At 38.0% G+C, this 18,054-nt stretch overlaps 1 protein-coding gene across 2 annotated transcripts in view; it reads right to left on the bottom strand.

The window, feature by feature from the left end:
- Positions 1 to 18,054, bottom strand: part of dnah9 (dynein, axonemal, heavy chain 9) — a 612,810-nt gene that overhangs the window by 145,431 nt on the left and 449,325 nt on the right. For both annotated transcript variants that reach the window (XM_033984465.1, XM_033984463.1), the window contains exons 68-69: positions 6,902 to 7,095; positions 742 to 890 (exon numbers count right to left, since the gene is read on the bottom strand). In XM_033984465.1, coding sequence (XP_033840356.1) covers positions 742 to 890; positions 6,902 to 7,095 — 343 coding nt within the window. The remainder of the gene's footprint in view (positions 1 to 741; positions 891 to 6,901; positions 7,096 to 18,054) is intronic.

The following is an 18,054-nucleotide window of genomic DNA, read 5'->3' on the forward strand; positions in this document are numbered from 1 at the left end:
TGATTTATAGACAAAATAGCCAAATAAAAACACCAGGATCATGTAGTGTGGTTTAATACTACTATTTTATCACCAAAATGACAAACCTGATAGCAGCAGTTACAAAGAGAAGGGCAACAGTTTTTCAATAGAAAGTGAATTGGAGCCAGAGTTGGTGGAGCCAGCAGCACGTCCATGCACACTTCCTTGTTTGAACGCGGCAGCAAGCAGGTTAGCTATGGATGGATGGCATCTAAAATGTCTTGAGGCATGTTTTTAATGAGGGAACAACATTATAACATGGAAGCAAAAACATTTTTGCATATCTCTTCTGCTATTACCCCAAAATACCTGCCAATACTTGAGAAGTGACTAAAATATATATTTCTATCCTTTAAATAAAAACAAAACTGACCCAGATGTGTTATGTAAATGCCAGTTATTCTGCAGGTAACTACTGCACAGTTTTGTATTAATAAAAGTTTAAACTTTAAGGGACATGAGATTTTTGGGTCCAAACAGGATATCAGCTGAACAGAATTCTTGGCAGTGCCCAAGCTGGTATCTGTACAGGTGCTCTGATTGTGCCCAGCCAGTCTGTAAGTATCTTATGCCATATCTGCTAAACAAATTTCCGAATAGGAAGTAAAATGAACCTCACCAAAAAATAAGTAAATAAATAAAAACATCTGGCAAGATCCAGATGCAAAAGTGTGCATTTTAAATGTGCTGAGCAGTGCCTGTTTGTGTTGAGTAACTAACCGTGCTTCTCCACGTCCTTTAGAGGGTCCACTCCAGGAGACAGGATGAAGAACATGGGCATGGCTGGTCCAGATTCCTCAAAGGACACAGAAAAGTCCAGAAAGTGTCCACTCACATACTGACCGCCCAGCTTCTGCTCCACAAAGTCCCTGCACAGAGAATGAGGAAAAAAGAAAATAATAAAACACCTTTGTTGCTACCATCTGCACAATATATACAGCAACAAGCGCTTTTTCAACAAATAGAAGCTTTCTGTTTCTAGAATGTGATTATGTCATAATCCCATAATGGGAAAGAACCAGTATTCACTATGCCATGGTATTCTCATAAGAAATATATATAAGGAAAATACACAAATGTTGAATCTCATAATTGTCTATCAGAGCGATTAGAGGCAACGAAAACGATATTCATTTTAGCTGTCATTCAACCCACCGTTGCTGTGAGTTAAAATGACTTCAAGCCATAAGATTAAAATGACAGATATAAGGAGCCAATATCAAGAACATAATAAGGTTCAACCATAGACTGTATTTATAGATGGACACAGTTAACCCACAAGCCGTCTTGTTCCAAATGGGAAATAAGCATGGGTGCAATTCGGCTCCATCAACTTTGGCATGAATTCACTTTCTATTGAAAAAACCTTCCCCTTCTCCATAACTGCTGCTGTCAGACTCATTTTTCTGGTTTCACTATTGTTTCTGTGAATCAAGATATGAACATTAATAATGATGATGCAGTGCTCTCGCCTCACAGCAAGAAGGTCCTGGGTTCAATTCTGGAGTGGTGTGGGGCCTTTCTTTGTCAAGTTTGCATGTTCTCCCTATGACTGCCACTAAAAACATCTACAACAATGTCCCCTCTTGGGTCAGGACTATACGACAGAGTGTAACGGTCACTTAAATAAAAATAAAAAAATGCGGGCGCTACGAGAGAAAAGTCGTAATATTACAAGAAAAAAGTCGTAATATTACGTGAATAAAGTCGTATTTTATGAGAGTATAAGCTGCTGTGCATGAATGAGTGACCAGTGCGTTATGCGTTATGGAGAATTTGGAGCATTTTGTTCAGATAAACTTTCAACTGGGGTTTACACACGAAATACTGTGTCTTTTAGCCACCATCACCACACTATTATAAGTACTTTGAAGGGACACTGCTTTGAGTTTGTTTAGTCGGTGGAACCATATAGATCTGGAAGAAATTGCTATATCTGAACAAAATGCTCCAAATTCTTCATAACGCACTGGTCACTCACTCCACGCACAGCAGCCTATATTCTCATAAAAATACGACTTTATTCTGATAATATTACTTTTATTATTTTTCTGGCTTCTCGTAAAATTGCGACTTTAATGTCGAAATGCTACGACTTTATTCTCGTAGCGCCCGGATAATTTTTTAAAATTTAAGTGACCCTTATACTCCGTCGTAGGACTACCCTGAAACTAAGCTGGTTAAAAAAGGTCACTTTACCTTATTTCCCCGAGGCTAATGAGTTTTATTGACAATTATAGTACCACCTCAGTTCACTACAGTCTATGGGTTCAACATTTGTGAATATATTTTACTGTCCCATAGACTTAAATAGGCACCTTCCCCCATCTGAAAATATGGTATTACATTCCAGAACAAATTGAAAACTGAAGAAACACATATTTAGCTATTTTGCTCATTAAAAGCATTACTGGTAGGCTGGGGGACACATATACATTGCATTTGAACTCCATAATGTTGTGTTTCATGGTTTGAGGAGCAGTCAGGAGCTGCATGACTCAACTTAGTTTAGCATATCCCACACTCTGCTCATATGCTCCAGCTTGCGAAGGCAACTTTTAGAAATTACATTAAGTGAAACATGCAGAACACCCTGTGCCGCAGAGAGGGGTGGAAAGAGCAGATAAGGAGCAGGCAAACATAATGGCTCAGAATTAAAGGGTGTGAAGGGGTTTAAATTAAGTCACTCACACACATTTCAGGTAAAGCAGTAACATCTACCAGGAGACAAAAAGGCCACACCTGTAATGGAATAGATACTAGATAAGTTTAATAGAGAGAGTGGACCTACCAAAAAGAAAAAAATACATAGCATGTGTGAATGCTCCTACTTTAGGACAGGGTTGAAATTGTTTAAACTGTCAATTTAGCACAATACAACCTTTAATGCCATCCTAATTCATCAGCAAAATTCCAGGAACTGTGAAAGAACTGCACTAAGCTATGAGGAACAATAGGTCATTCTGATGCTATTACGCTGCAGGTGCACAGTGTAAGTGGTGGCAAAAGCCTTACAAAAGCAGTGAACGCATTATTAAACTTCAGCCCTGCTCCCAGAGAGACGGAGAATGTTCCGAATGTTTTATCCCATCCTGCGCTTGTCCAATTACTGCCCAAGGACACAGCCGTGCAGGTGAGGAGGAGGACTGTGGAATGGGGGTTAGCAGGTGTTAGCTGCTCAAGGCTTCCAGGAATCTTTTATATAATCGACAAATGTTCCAACACACTACTCAAGCTAGAAGAGTCATAGTTCCACTGGATTCAAACTAAGGTGAAAAAGAAAACATCATTGTGAAGGGAGAGATCACATTTTTACAATTATTGATTATTACTGATACCATGAAAAATTATTATCTGCTAACATCCATCTATCCATCCATGGATTCGATGTTTTATTGTAACTGTTTTACAAAACCTGTTTTAGTTAAAACATCTTCAGCGTTTTTGATGAAGAAACAACATAGCATGGTAAAAAGCTCACTTTAATAGAATTTCAGTCATTATGTCTAATGGATTACTATTCCTCTAATGTATAAGCAGCTTTATGAATGATAAAATGAAGTTAATGTGGTATAAACAACAATATTTACTGACTTGATTATTCATTGTGACCTGAATAATCATAATTATTAATTAACCAAGCATTTGACATCCATATGCAGATATTAGTGCACTAGGTTAATCCCCCAGCTTGGTTCTCACCGGGTGTGGCTTCTGACTGGTTAAACCCAGTGGCACTGGAGGATGGGTCAGATGCAGAGGTTCATTTAAATTTTGGTCCACAACTCTGCTCAGTGTGGCTATTATCAGTGCATGGACAATTTGACAAATGACAAATATAAAGCTCATTTCTACCTTCAAGGCACTCAAAGCACTTTACATCCAGGAATCGCTCCCCCATTCATACACCACTGTATGCAGACACTGAAGGAGAGGGAGGTTAAGAGTCTTGCCCAAGGACCCAATGGCAGTATTCATCTGTTGAAGCAGGACAATCTGAAACCATTTATTGAGGGTTTCAGATTGTCCTGTCACTCCTCATTACTTAGCCAGCAGCTAATAGTTGCTTTTTTCTTTATTTTCTTTTTGTTCTTCATTGTGCAGAGATTACACAGTGTACAGGAGAATAAGTTCCATCCATCCATTTTCTTTTGCTTTATCCGGGGCCGGGTCACGGAGGCAGCAGTTTCAGCAGGGAGGCCCAGACTTCCCTCTCCACACACACTTCCTCCAGCTCTTCCGGGAGAATCCTGAGGCGTTCCCAGGCCAGCCGAGAGACATAGTCCCACCAGCGTGTCCTGGGTCTTCCCCGGGGCCTCCTCCCAGTGGGACGTGCCCGGAACACCTCCCTAGGGAGGCGTCCAGGAGACATCCGGAATAGATGCCCAAGCCACCTCAACTGGCTACTCTAAGGGAGCGCCCTCATGAGGAAACTCATGTCGGCCGCTTGTATCCGCGATCTTGTCCTTTTGGTCAATACCCAAAGCTCATGACCATAGGTGAGGGTAGGAACGTAGATTGACCGGTAAATCAAGAGCTTTGCCTTTCGACTCAGCTCCTTCTTTACCACAATACCACCGATACAGCGACTGCATCATTGCAGACGCTGCACCGACCCCAAGATACTTGAACTCCTCCACTTGAGACAAGGACTCTCCACCCACCTGGAGAGGGCAAGCCACCTTTTTCCGGTCGAGAACCATGGCCTAGGATTTGGAGGTGCTGATTTTCATCCCAGCCGCTTCACACTCAGCTGCAAACCGGTCCAGTACCTGCTGCAGGTCCTGGTTCGATGAAGCCATCAGGACAACATCATCTGCAAACAGCAGAGATGAGATCCTGTGGTTTCCGAACCAGACCCCCTCCGGCTCCTGGCTGTACCTAGAAATTCTGTCCATAAATATAATGAACAAAACCAGTGACAAAGGGCAGCCCTGGCAGAGTCCAGCATGCACTGGGAACAGGTCTGACTTACTGCCGGCAATGCGACCACAGCTCCTGCTCCTATCATACGGGGACCTTAGCAAAGGGCGCCGGGCCCCATACTCCCAAAGCACCCCCCAAAGGACACCATGAGGGACACGGGTGAATGCCTTCTCCAGATCCACAAAACACATGTGGACTGGTTGGGCAAACTCCCATGAACCCTCGAGGACCCAATGGAGAGTATAGCGCTGGTCCAGTGTTCCACGACTGGGACAAAAACCACACTGCTCCTCCTGAATCCGAGGTTGGACTATCGATCAGATTCTCCTCTCCAGTACCCTGGAATAGACCTTACCTTATTTTTTTGTATTTCTACATCATAATCATGTTTGACTTACCAGAAAAAAAAATCGTTTTAATAATGGATGACTGTTAGTCATCCATCATAAGCACATACGTGGAAACAAGGGTAAAAGTAGCTCAGTTTGTAGACTGTAAACTGATTAGAAGGTTGGTGGATTGAATCCTGCTCTTGACAGAAACATCATTGGTAGAGCAAAAGTCAAAAACAGTGGGTGTTCTGTGCCCTTTTCTGTGCAGCTCACTATGAGCCTAATAGAAGGGAGAAAGTCCTGATTTAGTCTTGCTTTAGTCCTAATTCAGATCCGGTAATCAGTCCTCCTGGTTAGTCTTTGCTTAGTCCTAGTTCAGTTCTGGTTCAGTCCTAGTTCATACCAGCTCACTGTTTACTAAACATCTGGATTTTTAATATCTCCCTAGTTTTCAAAGTAAAGATGATGTGGCTGGATTCAAGATCACCTTTGGATCATTGGACAAACATTCTACCAACTGAGCTACTGTCACATTTAGAACTTCCACCTACTCCTTTTAGGTACAAATTACTTATTTCCTTTGTATCTGTAAACATGGTTTAATTTATAATATGTTTAAATAAATGAGCTCTAAAACATGAAATGCCAAAGCAAAGTTACTCAAGAGCTTGCATAAAAGCCAATAACAATACAAATAATGCATAATATGTGTTCTTAAGGGCATTAAAATCACTGCGGGCAAAACTTTTTTTTTCAGTTGTTAACTTTTTTTGGTTAACAACAATTTGGTCTCTTAGCATATACGCTTTCATCTGGAAACAACTAAATTATCCACTCTGCACTGAAAGATCTTTTAATATTTAATTCTATCAACTTGCAGCCATGGACATATAAGGGACATTGTAACTTCAAAGGCCGTTTTCTCAAAATGCATTTTTCTCCCATAGGGACACAAGGATCACCACTTAAAGCAGCAGTTAAACACACAACTTTACAGTATACTTAACTTATACTTAAGATTTTGTAAAAAAAAAATATATATATATATATATATATATATATATATATATATATATATATATATATATATATATATATATATATATATATATATTTATATATCAAATTCCAAGTATAATTTATTAAAGTTTCATTACAATTTTTAGGCATTTTTTCAATGACATTTTGATTTTGTTTACTCAAATACTAAATAAGATATCCAAAATCCTTAGTATCTAATATGACGCATATATATATATATATATATATATATATATGAAAGCATTAGATGATGACAAACTTGTAATAAATATTTTTTTCCTTTCATTTATGTTAGTAATCTATTGAAGAATTTTAAAAATTATACTTCTAAAGGTCTCTCTAATCTTAAATTTAGAGATATCAATTTTAGAGATTTTTTCCTATTCACCTGCAGTGTCTCACCAAAACAAAAAAAAAGAAAAAAGAAAGACTTCTGAATGATTTCTATCTAAAACCTTTTCTACGATATGTCAGAAGGAAGAAAAGAAAAAACGTCCTGGTCAGCACCAGGTTTGGGAAAAAAATGTGACCATGGCCAGCTTTTAAAGCCTAAGGTATAGTCCTGTGTATAGAGGTGTTACCTGACAGCATAGGTCAGGCGGTCCGGCCTCAGTGCTCTCATCATACACAGCCTCTGCAGCGCTGTCTTGTTTTTCCACTCTTCAGGAAACTTCTCCTTCTCCGGACTTTCCGATTCCACAAACTTCCTCCAGCGCTTAGCCGAGCCTTCTATGTCCCGGTCCAGATTCCTGAACTCCTCCATGGCACACAGAGCCTGCCCACAACAAAAGCACAACCACAGCATTTCAATTCGCCACCACAAATTCACAAACATTTTCTACAATACATAACAAAGCAATTGGCTGAGCTTGCAAAAGTCTGGGGGGTAAATAAAAGCAACAAAAGCAGACAGAAGTGCTTATCTGTCTAATATAAATAATCTTTATTCCAGAATGTGCTGAGCAAACGGGACGCAGGCAGAGCAGTGGGGGGCAGTCCTGTGAAGTGCAGCAGACTGACACAGCATCAGATCACGAGAACACACAAGACGCAAGGGACACAAGGGTTTCCATGCTTCTTGGGGACATTGACTTTCATGCACTTCCTGAAGATTGATCTTAAGTAGAGGTGTGCAAAAATATAGAAATATCTTTATATCATATAGTTTAACTTGATGATACAATGTGGGCGGCTGAAAGAGTATTTTCTTGTATATTTTACCAAATTATTTTGTGACAGAGCTACAATTGTGTTGCTTGTTTAGAGGAAGGAAACTTGGTTATACATCACATTTGACATATTCATGATTTTGATGAAGAAAAGTAGTCTATTTCATATAAACTTTGCACAGGTGTGAGACTTTCAGTATCACAGCCATGTTAGTAGTTGTGGTGAGCCTTTAGGCAAAGCAAGACAAGTTCATTTGTATAGTACAATTCGTACATAAAGTAATTAAGTAACAAAGTGCTTTACAGAATAAGAAAGACATTAAAATCACACAAATCAAAACATAAATAATCACAAATAATCGGAAGAAAATGGATGGATGGATCTGATATGCAATTATATGTGTACAATAAAACTAAATAACAAGGAAAGGAGTCTCAATTAGTTCACAGCTGAAAAAAAAAAAAAAAAAAACCCAAACAAATAAAATACAAAGGCCGAGCAAGGCAATTACACAACGGTAGGTCATTAGCACCTCTCGTGTCTCAATCACAACTACTACACAGAAGTTAACTTTAACTGGGAGACACATCCCGTGAAGTCGAGCTGTTCACTATGATCCAGCCGCGCCAACAGGCAGGTATGCATCCCTTTTATCATGGGCAGTACGGGCAGCTAGAGACTGCAGTTTGGTGGCACAGGAGAGCGATACGCCAACCACAGGACAGGGAAACAGAGCCAGTCCAGGGGGAGCATAGAAATGCTCCACCACTCAGAAGATTCACCGCCAGCTTTTTGGCAAAATGAAGTCACACAAATAAGAAAACACCAGGGCCCAGGCCAAGTGCCGTAACAATTATGTTCATTAATCTTCAATAAACGATAAAAAGATAAATGCACCATTAATGTTTTTTGTTTTTTTTTGCTTTTGTTTTTTTTTTTTTCTTTTTCTGTGAAAATGGGGTTAGTTATTATGTAAGGGGTCAAAGGCCTTTATTCTTTACTGAACCACATCAAATCAACCTGAAATATGTACCAAAAGCGCACTGTATTGTGATACGTATCATATCGTGGCCTATGTATTGACTTATGTATCGTATCGACAACATAACCTAGGCAGGAGGCAGGTCCCCGTGATGTTAGTGTGTACAGATTTTAGTCCCCACAAGGTGAGAAATACCCGTCTTGTGTAGAGATACGCTTTTTTCACTGTGAGTGGAGGACTGAACACTGTGAAGTGTTATAGAAGTGTATATCGGGACAGCTGTTTGGATGTTCACTTAAACACATTTCACTTCACAACCTTTTAAAGCAGTTTTCTGTACTCTATAACACTATTTTTAACTGCATTGAAGCACAAATTATTTGACTTCTGATTTGAGTGCTTCTCAAGTATTTTCCTTTTAAAAACAAAAATGGAATATGTCCTCTCTGTCTCATGAGAAGGTCAGCACAATAAATACTTCCCAAATGTTTTCACTTTGCAGCAAGTACTTTTAAATGGGTACTTTAATATCTTTATGAATGTCAAATTTAAATGTCATATAAGGCTGCAACTAATGATGGTTTTAGCTGTCAACTAGTCAGCGGTTTAATTGTATTTTATAGTAGAGTCAAAATATTATTAAATATTCTATCACACATTCATATATTTTAAATACATCTTTAAAGCAGACCTATTTGCAAAATTGACTTTTCAGAGCCTTTAACCACATTACAGTTGTTTTCCCTCACCATTTACTCACCCGCACTTGTGTTTCGAGTGTTTCGAGCATGTTTGAGCAATCTTTAATCCCCACAAGGTAATGAATACCAATCAACTCCCATTTTCACTGCCACGGCATACAGCCACTGCTATGTACTTACTTCATTCCCCTATTTTATTTTCAGTGGTATGAAGTAGGATTTGGCAGCATTGCATAGTCATTTTGGTACAAATTAAAAAAATAAAATGTAAAAATGTGCTGCTTGCTAGCGTGATGTGAGCTATCCTAGGAACTGCTGACAGCTACACGACTCTTTGTTGTGATTTATTTTATTTATTTATTTATTTTAAAAAGGGATAATGCACATTAATCAACATTACAAAAAAAAATGTAAATGTGCCCGAGTTAGCTGACTAGAGCTAATTTTCATCGGTTGTCCCCAGGCGAGATGGAACAAGGCAACCTACAATTAAGAGAACATTTCATATCAAAAACACTGATGACGTTTACAGTGACATCAGCTCCTATCGGGCACCGCAATTTTTTAGTGGGGAAGTCAAGAGACTTTTTTTTCTTTTATCAAGTTGTTTTATATGAATATTGCAATTTAAAATGTTCAAATTAGAACATGATCCACGGGAGTCATAGATTATAAATATTTAGCAGACACAAGCACAATAGGTCTTTTTTAACACGATAAAAGGTTATGATTTTGCTAACTGTAGGCTTCTAGATAGAGAGTATTTTAACAGATAAAGAGTTTTAAGTGTTTTTTAATTTTTTTAATTTTAATTTTTTTTTTTTTGTCTATGTTTTGAACATTTTTGGCATATGTTTTAGAGCCTGATAACAAAAAAAGTTTATTATTCAAATTAATACATGTTTTTATTGTATTTTTCATAGAGTCTGAGCAAATGTGTACCACATTTTATCTATCACAGCAGCAGAACCATCATCCTCCTCAGCCTGTCTGTAGGCCTGAACACGTAATGAAGCCTGATATATTGTTAAAGAGATATACTGCAATAAACTGAATACTGAAACTACTTTATGCTTCTTGACACAATTACAGGATAGCAGGAAGCAGGATCCCAGTAAACTATTTTAAAGAGATTGTAACATTAAAAATAATATAAACAAAATGTACTATTATTTTTTCAATAATTAGCCATAGAAGTTACTTTTACAGGTAAAATCGATTTGCATTACAACAAAAATACCAGAAATCTCTCCACTTTTACAAAGAAAATGTACCTATGATAAATATTGAGCCCCAAAATAGATTGCTCCATTTTTCATATATTGAACGATAAGTTGATATAGCAAGAGTAAGTTAATATATAGCCTATCTCTCACCTCTAATTTCAAATATCAGAAAACAAATACGGTGTATCTAATGGGGAGCAGACAAAAGACATATTGCTGCAGAGGCATAGGACCAAAACTACTATTACATTTACATCAAACAATTTGCTTGACTAGACTCATTCACTGTAGGATTTTAATTTCTAATGGGTTTCATTCAGACAAAAATAACATTCCCTTGGCTAGCCTTCCTTGCAAATGAAGTAAAAATGTGTTTGAATAATCATCTTTTGGAAGCCACCATCTATCTTTGTACACTTGACGCTCCATCTATTTGTAAATGTGCGGAGTGAATCGACCTGGGCGGGCTTCGCAATATGAAGAAATATCCTGAGACAGCAGCAAAAGCCTTGGGAATCATGATGAGTGCGTGAGAAAGTGATGGGCGAGGTGCAAAGGTTTGGGCCACATTTAAAAGGCTCTGCACACCACTCAGCTGGAGGTAAACACACCTAAACACTACATTGATTAGAGACGGCCAATGAGAGCGGATGCACAAACCCCAGCTCTGGATGGATAATTACATCCTCTCCCCTCCTCTGCTGTCCTCGCCATTTTCCTCCTCTCTACTGTTTTTTCCCCACTCCCCTCCTCCTTTTTCTATCGCCTACTCTTCTACCCCTATACACTGGTCCCCTCCTCAGACTTCCTCTCTCCTCTCCTCCTTAGCCTCTCTCTCTCTCTACTCCCCTCAAACGTCCTCTCTCCTCCCTTCCTCTCCCATCAATCTTTTTGTTTCCTCCTCAGCTCTCCTCTCCTCAAAAAGCCGCTGAAATGACTGGATCTTTTTATATTTATTCATATGACAGAAGCCAATGTGATAACTCATTCTATCTACAAACTAATCATAGAAAGAAATTAACAATGCCAAGATTTGATTACAATGTTCAAACTGATTAGATGCAATAAGAAAATAGATTATGATGATGCCAAATATGTTTTTGTGCAAGAAAACTCACTCACTCTTGCCTACTATACTTCTGTGCTGATATTTGTGTTGGTTCAATATACAACCCCAATTTCAATGAAGTTGGGATGCTGTGTAAAGTTAAAAAAAATACAGAATACAATGATTTGCAAATTCTTTTCAATCTATATTGAACTGAATAAACTACAAAGACATGATATTTAATGTTCAAACTGATAAACATGATTTTTTTTTTAATGCAAATATTCACTCGTTTTCAATTTCATGTTTGCAACACATTGAAATGAAGCTTGGACAGGGGCATGTTTACCACTGTGTTACATTACCTTTCTTTTTAACAACAATCAATAAGCGTTTGGAAATTGAGGACACTAACTGTTGAAGCTTTGCAGGAGGAATCCTTTCCCATTCTTGTTGAATGTGCAATTTCAGTTGCTCAGCAGTCCGGGGTCTCCATTGTCGTATTTTGCGCTTCATAATGCATCACATATTTTCAATGGGAGACAGGTCTGGACTGCTGGCAGGCCAGTCTAGTACTCACACTTTTACTACGAAGCCACGCTGTTGTAACACGTGCAGAATGTGACTTGGCATTGTCTCGCTGAAATAAGACGTATAAGACATTGCTTAGATGGCAGCATATGTTGCTCCAAAACCTAAATGTATCTTTGACCCTTAATGGTGCCTTCACAGATGTGCAAGTCATGGGCACTAACACACCCTCATACCATCACAGATGCTGATGGTCCTTTTCCTTTTTGGCCCGCAGGACGCGACATCCATGATTTCCTCAAAAAATTTGAAATGTGGACTCGTCAGACCACAGCACACTTTTTGACTATGCATCACTCCATCTCAGGTGAGCTCGGGCCCAGAAAAGCCAGCGGCGATTCTGGGTGTTGTTGATATATGGCTTTTGCTTTCCATTTTACAGTTTTAACTTGCACTTGGAGATGTAGCAACAAACTGTGTTAACTGACAATGGTGTCCTGAAGTGTTCCTGAGCCCATGTGGTAATATCTTTTACACATTCATGTCTGTTTTTAATACAGTACCGCCTGAGGGATCAAAGGTCACGGGCATTCAATGTTGGTTTTTGGCCTGGCTGCTTACCTGCAGAGATTTCTTCAGATTCTCTGAATCTTTTGATGATATTATGGACCATAGATGATGAAATCCCTAAATTCCTTGCAATTGTATGTTGAGAAACGTTGTTCTTAGACTGTTGGACTATTTGCTCATGCAGTTGTTCGCAAAGTGATGAACCTCGCCCCATCCTTGCTTGTGAATGACTGAGCCCTTCAGGGATGCTCCTTTTATACCCAATCATCACTCTCACCTGTTTCCAATTTACCTGTTCACTTGTAGAATGTTCCAAACAGGTGTGTTTTAAGCATTTCTCAACTTTCCCATTCTTTTGTTGCCCCTGTCCTAGCTTTATTGGAACGTGTTGCAGGCATCAAATTGAAAATGAGTGAATATTTGCATAAAAACAATAACGTTTAGCAGTATGAACATTAAATATCATGTCTTTGTAGTTTATTCAGTTCATTATAGGTTGAAAAGGATTTGCAAATCATTGTATTTTGGTCCTTCTCATTTACACTTTCAAAGTTGTATTTGGAGTGACTCATGCATGTTTGAGCAAACATTAATCTCTTGTTTTCAACCCTCATTTTCCCAACTACCAGCATACGCCCACTAGGGATGAGATGATAAAAAATTTAGACTCACGATTATTGTGGCCAAAATAATCATGATTTATTGCCGTATCTTCTTTTCAGCAGGCTCTGCAGATTGGTGGCTCATCTTGTTGGTCTGTTTTGTTTTTTTAAATCCATAATAATTCCACACATCGGACTTCACCTTCTTGACTGGAGGATATAAATGTGCTCTGTCACTGGGATCCAGATCCACTGTCCACCTACCAGCTATGGCGGTGACTGATGGTGGTGAAGAACCATCCCCAATTCAAAATAGGCACAAAAGCTAACAAGTTTCATTGCTATGACAGAGGCCCCCCTTGTCAGCAAACACTAGAACTAACATCTAAACTTTGTATTGAAACTGCAAACATAAGGCAATTATAGTTGCCTTATGCATATAGGCAATTATAATCTTTTGCGATGATCACGATTATTAAAAAATGCCACGAACGATTTATTGTGGACCTTTTCATCGTGATCAGCAATTTTATTGTATTTCGTCCCATCCCAAACACCCACTGCTCTGTACTGCTATCTCCAATTTAATTTTCCTAATCGGAGATATGCGTAGGATTCGTCAGTGTTGCGTATTCATTTTAGTATAAATTTTTAAAAAAATTATAACAGCTCACTAGCATGATGCGCGTGATGATTCGTCACGAGCATATATTGAACGCTAAATTGAGGGAATAGTTTGGTTAGCATACTTTTTGCACTACAGACTGGGGCTGCTGCACGTGCTACACTGCACGTGCTACACTGGCGTGGGGGAGCATGGGAAGAATGTATGAGCGCGGGGCGGACCGGTCGGTCGGTGGGTGTGTGTGTGTGAGCGGAGACCAGCGGAAAACCAAATGAAAGCTGTAGTGGTGCGTGCGAAGGCGGCGATTGACAGGCACAACCGCCACGATGACGTGACTGCGGAGCCTCGGGCTGTATCCCCGTGAAGAGGGAGACTGAATAAGGAATTCGGCTATTATCTTTTTGTAAATACTTTGATAGGGTTTGAGCATGCAGGATCACTCCTGCCGTTGTATTACAAGTAGAACAAATAATAAATCTTCCCTCCATTTTGTAATAAGATTTTGTTTGCATATTTTAATGATCAAATCAATTAGTTTTATGTATAGAGTTATCATGAAATTATTGAACATGTATCTAATGTAGTCTTTTATAAAGTTATTGTAATGACCATAAGACAAGATAAAATTACCTACACAGATAGAAATTTGGAAATTTGTGAAATTTGGATTTTATAAACTTTCAAATGTGGGTTTTAGTAATTTTGTATTTGGAGGGCCAATGTGCAGACAGATAAAGCTCATAAAGCACAAGATTATAGCTAAATAGCTAATTTATTACACAGTCCAATTATACATGGTGAGCTTCAAAGTTTGAGAATCCAGTTTCAGAAGGCAGTGCTATAAAATAACAAAAATATTAATTAAAATATTTAAAATGCTATTGAAAAATATATGTCTTATGCTTTGTCTTTTTTTCCACAGATGTGCTGATGTGGCAGTGTAAATTGTGCCAGAAGGTGGTGTCAACAAGGATGCGTTTGTTTAGGCACTACAAGTTAGTTCATGTTTCCAGACCATTATATCCATGTATATATTTGGATTGCCCGTGTACTTTCAAGACTTTTAAAACTCTTTATAGCCATACAAGCAGAGTACATCCACACAAAAAACACATAACTGTTGCAACATTTAGCTGCCATCTGTGTACATTTAGTGGTCTTGCTACAGAAAAAGATTATTTTTCTCATATTAATACTCATCTAAAAAGGAGTGAGACAGTGCATTGTATGTTTAAGGGTTGCTCTTACCAAACAAATATCTATGGTACATTCAAGTCGCATAAAACCCGGAAGCACACGCCATACACCTTAGAAGACTTTAAACCAGGGATTGTGAACACCATTGAAAGCCAAACCTCAGCTTGTGTTGCTTCAGAAGGGACCCTTGCTGATGACAGCAATGCAGGTGGTGATGACACTGAAGCCACTGACATAGAGGATAAAGGCTTGTCAGATGTTATAGAGTTGAACTTAGCATCTCTTTTATTGAAGCTTGAAAACTGCTATCATGTTCCAAGTGTTGCAATTGATGAACTGCTTTCTGAACTTCATTATTTGATCAGTTCTGCATCTGTGCCTATATCAAAGAAGATCATCACAGATACTCTTGGAAAACATAACATCTGTGCAGACCACCATGTCATTGAAGAACTGAGTTGCACAATATCATCTAATCCTTTGTTAAAAGCTATAGCAAAAGAAGGCCCACTTGCTACTTCTTAAAAGCGCAAACAGTATTACAAAAAACACTTCACAAATCACAAGTGATTGAACCAGTTGAATATATTCTTGATTCTCAAACCCAGCGTTCTTTCCAGTATGTTCCCATCCTGAAGTCATTACAGCAGTTACTTCACCAAAAACATATTCTGCAAAACATTGTTGATAGTCACAAGGAACATCAGTCAGTTAATGAGAAACAATATAGGTCTTTTCGAGATGGTCTAAATTTTCTGAACAATGAATTCCTTGTGGGGGAAGAATTAAAAATCTCTTTGTGCTATATACATTTATAATTTGGTATTTGGGGCAGGAAAAAAAATAAAATTAAATACATTTTTATTTCACTGTCTTCTAGATTAATGCAGAGTTCAGACGAATCACCACAATGCCATTGGCCTCAAAGTTCATGTCAGCTGGATCTTTATGCTCCTAAACTGATGAAAATCTTTAGAAAGAAGGGAGGAAAACCTGGACGGAAGATAACAGAAATCATGACAGGAATTAATGAGGTTTGTCATTTTAAACTTGGAAATAATTTCATTACTCAGAACCACCACTTTCATTTTATTAAAATCTATTTAAATAGTGTACACAGCAGGGGTCTCCGACTTGTCGCTCTGGAGCTACTAGTTGCGCTCCACATGCTGTATTGAATAATTTAAATTAGATCTAACACATGCCCTATATAACCACTGTAAATGTATATTTAGCTAGCTAAAGATGTTTGTATGTTTCCAACTAAGGCTTACTATTGCTGTTATATTGACAATGTTTTCTTACAACCGTAACTGTTATTTTTGGTTTGTAAAAGTGTCTCTCTAGGAGATAAAGGTTGTATTAGGTGTACCTTGAAAACATTTCCAATAAATTAGTTACTATTTATAAATGGATGTATTAGACTGTTAACATCTCAACATAATGGTTTTTAACAATATATTTTGTACAGCTAACCAGCTAACATTAATACAGTCTTTATAGGATATTTTTTTGTTTTTATAAAAAATTGTAAAAAACATTTATAAATGGTGGACACAGAATGTCTTCAATCCAAAAAAAGTGTAACCCACGTGACCTAGATTGCCCCCACACATTAACGCACCGGTGAGCGTTTAAGTACCTGGCGCGCCCCTGTCACTTCCTACTCTGGTGCTCTTGCTGTGTGCTCACTGTGGCTCGTGCTGGTCGTGCTCTGGAGTCAGCGTGCTCATCATTTGTCGTTCAAAATCCGAATCAACTGCTTGCATTCTACGCATTCAACTGTCCGCTCAGCGGTGAGTCTTGCTCTTGTTTTAACCGCTGTTCATTTGAGAAAAAAGCGCCACTCTAGTACTACGCTAAGCTATGACGAACCCCCATAGAGGTACGGCTAAACACGCTAATGCTAGCGCGTATGACGAGTGCAACCTGTTTTGCATCAGTATTGATTTAAATACAAACTAAATCAAGTTTTTACTTATGCCGAATTAAAGGCCAAACCTTTAAAGTCAAAGGACACTTTTAGTTTTCTGAGTTACCCCCGTTTTGATGTTTGTTATTTTGATATGGGTGATTTGTTGGCCAATGTAGTTACGTTTTGTTTGTTGCGCAACTTTAAAGAACTTTGATACATTTCATTTCAGTTAATAGCCTAAAACAGAGGAAGTTAACTTAAAGGTACACTATGTTTTTTGGAAATGTGAAATTAATATTATCTAATGAATAATTTATAATATTTTGATATGAATAATATTGCAATTCATACTAATTGTAACTGTATGTATTATTGTTTAGCTTATAGCCTGTAAGCTACATAATGTGAGTTTAATTTGGGTTTTTCCTTTTTGACCATGTACAGGTCAGGTTTTTTTTCCCCCCTTCAGTCTGATGATTCTAACTTCACCTGTGATGGCGAGCTACCCATACACCACTCTGTGGTAGGAAATTGAACTCTTTTTCTCTGTCACTGGATTTTGTACAAACTTTGAAACTTGGTCTGAAAGACTTTGCTCACCCACACACACAAACTCATGGACTAAATATTCACATGAACAATCTGATTTCACGGGTCTGAAGTTGTCATTCATTTATTTTCTTTATTTTGATTGATCACATCTTCATTATTGTATATCTGTTTAATATAAGTGTTGATTATTATAAGTATTATTGCATTTCTGACTATATATAGAAAAAATATTAATACAATCATTCCTATAATCAACTTTATTTTGTCTGTGTTCTTTCACTTACTTACCTACCGAATCTAGTCTGAGACATCTTTGCAGTCAGTCCACCTAGCCTATCATGCATTACAAAAGTGTGCCGTCGCTTAAAAAGTTGAAAAATACTGTGTATTAAAGTATAAAAAAAGTTTATATTTAAAATTTTACTTTTTAAGTTTAAATCAGAATATTATTATTATTGTATTTTTTAAAAAATAAAATGGTTTTAACATTTGGCACATATAGAACATACAGAATGAATAAAGTAGCGTTAAAGTATGAAATCCCTGCATAGGTCCTAATTTACTCCCAAACTTAATTTTATTTATTTGTCAGAGAGACTCCATTGACCAAAGAAG

This window comes from Periophthalmus magnuspinnatus, chromosome 19 (genome assembly GCF_009829125.3).
Source record: "Periophthalmus magnuspinnatus isolate fPerMag1 chromosome 19, fPerMag1.2.pri, whole genome shotgun sequence".
In the NCBI taxonomy this organism is placed as follows: Eukaryota; Metazoa; Chordata; class Actinopteri; order Gobiiformes; family Gobiidae; genus Periophthalmus; species Periophthalmus magnuspinnatus.